The sequence below is a fragment of the Gossypium raimondii genome, chromosome 10 (genome assembly GCF_025698545.1).
Source record: "Gossypium raimondii isolate GPD5lz chromosome 10, ASM2569854v1, whole genome shotgun sequence".
Lineage (NCBI taxonomy): Eukaryota > Viridiplantae > Streptophyta > Magnoliopsida > Malvales > Malvaceae > Gossypium > Gossypium raimondii.
The window spans coordinates 33,570,337-33,574,412 of record NC_068574.1 but is presented as its reverse complement, the minus strand read 5'-3'; the positions used below and the strand labels follow the sequence as shown (position 1 = coordinate 33,574,412).

At 32.1% G+C, this 4,076-nt stretch overlaps 1 protein-coding gene across 3 annotated transcripts; it reads right to left on the bottom strand.

The window, feature by feature from the left end:
* Positions 1 to 47: 47 nt before the first annotated feature.
* On the bottom strand, positions 48 to 3,403 carry LOC105777707 (guanine nucleotide-binding protein subunit gamma 2). 3 transcript variants are annotated; one of them, XM_052621607.1, is made up of 4 exons: positions 2,717 to 3,403; positions 566 to 618; positions 396 to 468; positions 48 to 310 (listed from the first exon to the last, which is right to left on the bottom strand). In XM_052621607.1, the coding sequence occupies exons 1-4, from the start codon at positions 3,038 to 3,040 to the stop codon at positions 269 to 271; spliced, it is 492 nt and encodes a 163-aa protein (XP_052477567.1). In that variant the 5' UTR covers positions 3,041 to 3,403; the 3' UTR covers positions 48 to 268. The 3 variants fall into 3 exon arrangements, with proteins under 3 accessions (XP_052477567.1, XP_012456550.1, XP_052477566.1); XM_012601096.2 differs by having other exon boundaries at positions 424 to 468; positions 2,717 to 3,388; XM_052621606.1 differs by having other exon boundaries at positions 48 to 468; positions 2,717 to 3,402.
* Positions 3,404 to 4,076: the final 673 nt, after the last annotated feature.

The following is a 4,076-nucleotide window of genomic DNA, read 5'->3' as shown; positions in this document are numbered from 1 at the left end:
ATTTTGTAGGTTGTTTTAACATTTCAATTTGCATTAAGAAATTAACATTTTCTGCACAATGAAGCTTTTCTTATAACATTTGACAATGAAGAAAGTGTTGGTATAAATAGTATGTGAGAAAAAAATGCTGTAAAACAGCTCTAATATTTTGTAACAACTCCGTAAATCAAAGCCTCTCCAAACTAAAGATGTATAACAGTTAAATCTTCAAATCAGCAAAAACTGTCACAGTATCCAACATTTGCAACCTTGAGCTTCCTGGGGACCTTCAAACCATTGATCCCACATGGGATTTATAGGGCCATTTGTGCTGTCAAAAATTGATGAAAACAATTTTTTGGAATTGTAAGAAAAATTCTGAAAGAAAGAATGTGTGCATGTACACATGCACGTACGTATTCATGAATGTGTGTACTGACGTACATGGGAAGTAGTGGATCGGGTCTACTTTCGACATTACTAAACATCCTGCCATGCATAAGAAAAGTAAAATCTAAATCATCAGCTTTGCCCTTAATGTTCATGCTAAAATAGCAAATGAATACCATGTATTTTTCGTACTTACTCTTTGCATGCAGCTGATGCCTTCTCCATCCTTTCTATCAGCTCCAGTTCTTCCTGCATAAAAGGAACATTATGAGAGGTCAATATAATTACTCAAAGTTCTGTAGTAAGATTCAATTAAATGATGAAATGCTCATTGGCAAAATTAACATTTTGTGTTAGAATCTTGAGCATCTATGAGACATCAACTGAAGGACCTTCTCAAATTGATGGCTGCATCACCATTTCCCACCTTCGTATTCAACATACAAGACTGCATAAAGTTGCAGCTTTTGGAACTGGTTCTCCGCATAAAGCATGAAAACAGAGAATTTAGTAGTTAAAACTAACTGAAAGAGATGGTTTCACTTGTTGCAGTCAAAATCATTCTGTCCTCGCTCCAACTTACAGAACATACAATTTCCAACAGAAGTAAAAGACAGCAGTTATAAAAGAAAAGAGGAGGCACATAGACAGCAGAAGGAAAGATGCGAGGTACAGCTAAAGGAACACAAGTCATAGAAAGAAGTGGCAGTGATTACATTTGCGATAAACTAGGAAAATTACAACTAATTAAGTTCACACAAAACATGAAAAACAATTAGTACAATTGCACTTCATTCCCAACACGCTAGGAGTAGGCAAACAAAGAACTTGTATATAGGGAATATAAAAGACAGGAATCGAGAGCAACTTTATATTTTAGAAGCAGCTTCCTTGGAAAATATTTTACCACACAAGTTTCCATGGATTTGAACCAACCAAACAATGTCTACTGCAATTTTCAGGAGCTGCTTTATAATGACAAAATCTTCTGGTAAGCAAACTTAAACTTAAACTTGTGATTACAACATTAACACACACTCTATCTTTCAGTAATCATAAGATGTGCACTTAATGGGATGTGTAGTCTATTTGATTCCCAATTCTAACCCAGTATAAATAAATTCTCTCCCTCCTGCAAATGGACAGAAACTAACAAGTAAACAGATAACAACTTTTGGAAATAGCCTCTCCACCATTTTGGTGAATAGCATATATATTATTAAGCTTCACAGATGAAACAATAACATTCATATTACAATATCGACAATGAGGTAAGCTCGCAGCTGAATGAATAATTTATCCTATTAGATTACAAGTGCAGTACCATTGTTTGGTCCAAAAAGAATTCTTAAGAAGTAAACACTGTAATGGAAGAGATTTTGACAAATCAAATGTAACAATTTATGACATACAGTCAGCATGTATCCGAATAGAACAAACAAAATCTGAAAGGGGATGAGGTATAAATAAATAATTGAAAGTGAGCATAAAAAAGATGAACAGCAAGTTCTTTAAGTCCAAATTAGGTGTCATCACAAAGATGCTTTAGACATCAGGACACATATGACTTTGCCGCTGAGGACAATACCAAAGATAGCAAGACCGGATTAGTCGATACAGAGCCAATGGACCAAGTTGAATAGAAGCAAATGAAGAAAAGAGCTACTGCAGTTAACAGACATTCTTTTGATAGCACAATGCCAACCTACCTAGGCTTTGTTAATAATTGGGGTTGAAAAGCACTTTTCAACTCAAACCTTGATTTTATACTTTCAATTTTAACCCAAGCTAAAATATCAAATTTTTAGCTTTGAACTTTTGAAAAAGTTTTTTTCAATGAAGTTAAACATTTTATCTCCGTTAAATCTTCTACTTTACATAATCATGTTTAAGTACAATATCATGTCTAAACTTTTGAAAAGCACTTTTTAAAAACTCTTTTTCACAGCACACTTTTCATCTTCAACGGTAAACTAACCTTAGTCCTATTGAACAATAAGAAAAGAAAAGAAAAAAAAAAGAAAAAACTAGCCCTTATCCAGTGAAGGTGATGTAAATCAATACTAAGTACTTCCAGTTTTTCCAGATTTATTTAACACCCTTCATTAATAAACTAATAACTAAATCCAGGGTATCCCTGCCTGTCTAGAACAAATAAAGTGGAAATAATTCAAGGTGCTTCATCAAATCAAGGGCCAAAATTCAGGAGACTTATAATTTGAAATTCAAAGAGACAATCAGATAATCCAAACCCAATCCTTGAAAACAAATGAAAATCAACACTCCAAACAAGAAAAGGACACATTTTAGAAGCTAAAAGAACTAAAAACGATGATGTTTTACAAACCTCTAAGAATCTAGCTTCTTGCTCTAGCCTTTTGAGTTCAGCTTGTATCCTATGCTTCCCTCTGGTATCAGCTGCTTGAAAAGAGTGAATCCGCTGGGGAATCGGACTTACCACGGATTGTGGCCGACCCGATTGCATCTCCTTTGTAATAAAACCAATTGAAACAGCTAGCAACAAGGGAAAAGGAAAATCTAGAACACAACAAAACGCCAAAAGATTTGGGTTTGAGCAAAATACAACCTTTGAAGAAACAAAAAGAAAAAAGAAAAAAAGAAGAGCCAAAACTAGAAGCTTTTTAGCTTGTTGTATCAGAGAAAAGAACATGAGAGAGAGGCAAATAAAGATGTCCCAGAAATCTTTATGGACCCCATAAAAGCTTTAAACTTTAGTCAACCAAGAACTTCTCTCTTCCAAAACAAAACAAAAACAGTAATTTCTTTTCAAAGACAAAGGGATCTGTTCTGAGGGGATTTTTAAGCTAAAGGGGTTATTTTTCTCAAACTGCAATTTATTTCTGGGAATTCGGAGAAAGCTAGAAGAAAGAAGGCTTTTAAGCTCTAAAATGAAGAAAAATTGGAAAAAAGAAAAAGGAAAAAGCTGCTCCTCTTTTATTTCCTTCTCATTTTCTGTGTGTATGTTTTTGTCACTTTCTGTTTTTCATTTTCTTTTTTAATTTCTAAAATCTAAAGTTTTTTTTTCCCGTGTTTCCTGGTTTCACTTTTCACTAGTATTTGCACTTATATTTTCTTCAGCGAGTATTCTTTCAAGAAGTAAATAATGAGGCATGAAATAATTATATAATATAAATTTTGTAACATTTCTCTATAAATTTCATGATTTTATCTTGTATTATTTATTTGTGTTCTGATCTACTCTGATGTTCAGCCTCTTTGATTTGGTCATTTATCATTGCTCTAATTTAATATTCATCATTTGATTTGTTAAAAAGAGTAACATCCTTATAAGGATTTTGAAATATAATAGTCAAAACGTCAAAGCTCAAACTATTTCATATTTATATAAATGCTTATTCTTGTCTTGTAATTAAATAATCCCTTATTTATGAATTGTCTATTAAAACTTTTAATTTGAATTAGATGGGAAATGATTATATGAAACAACAATCTCACATAATCTGTATTTTTTCAATAGTTTAATGTTACATTACTATTTTAACTTGAAAAAAATCAAATCCAAATGAAAATATTAAATTCACGATGAAATTATTGATGTGGTATTAAACTATTTGGAAATGAGTAATATCCCTGTTTCATATAATTATTTCTCTATTCATGGGTGCATATATATATATATATATATATATAAATTTAGGTGTGTTTGATAAACTGAAATTTTAAAT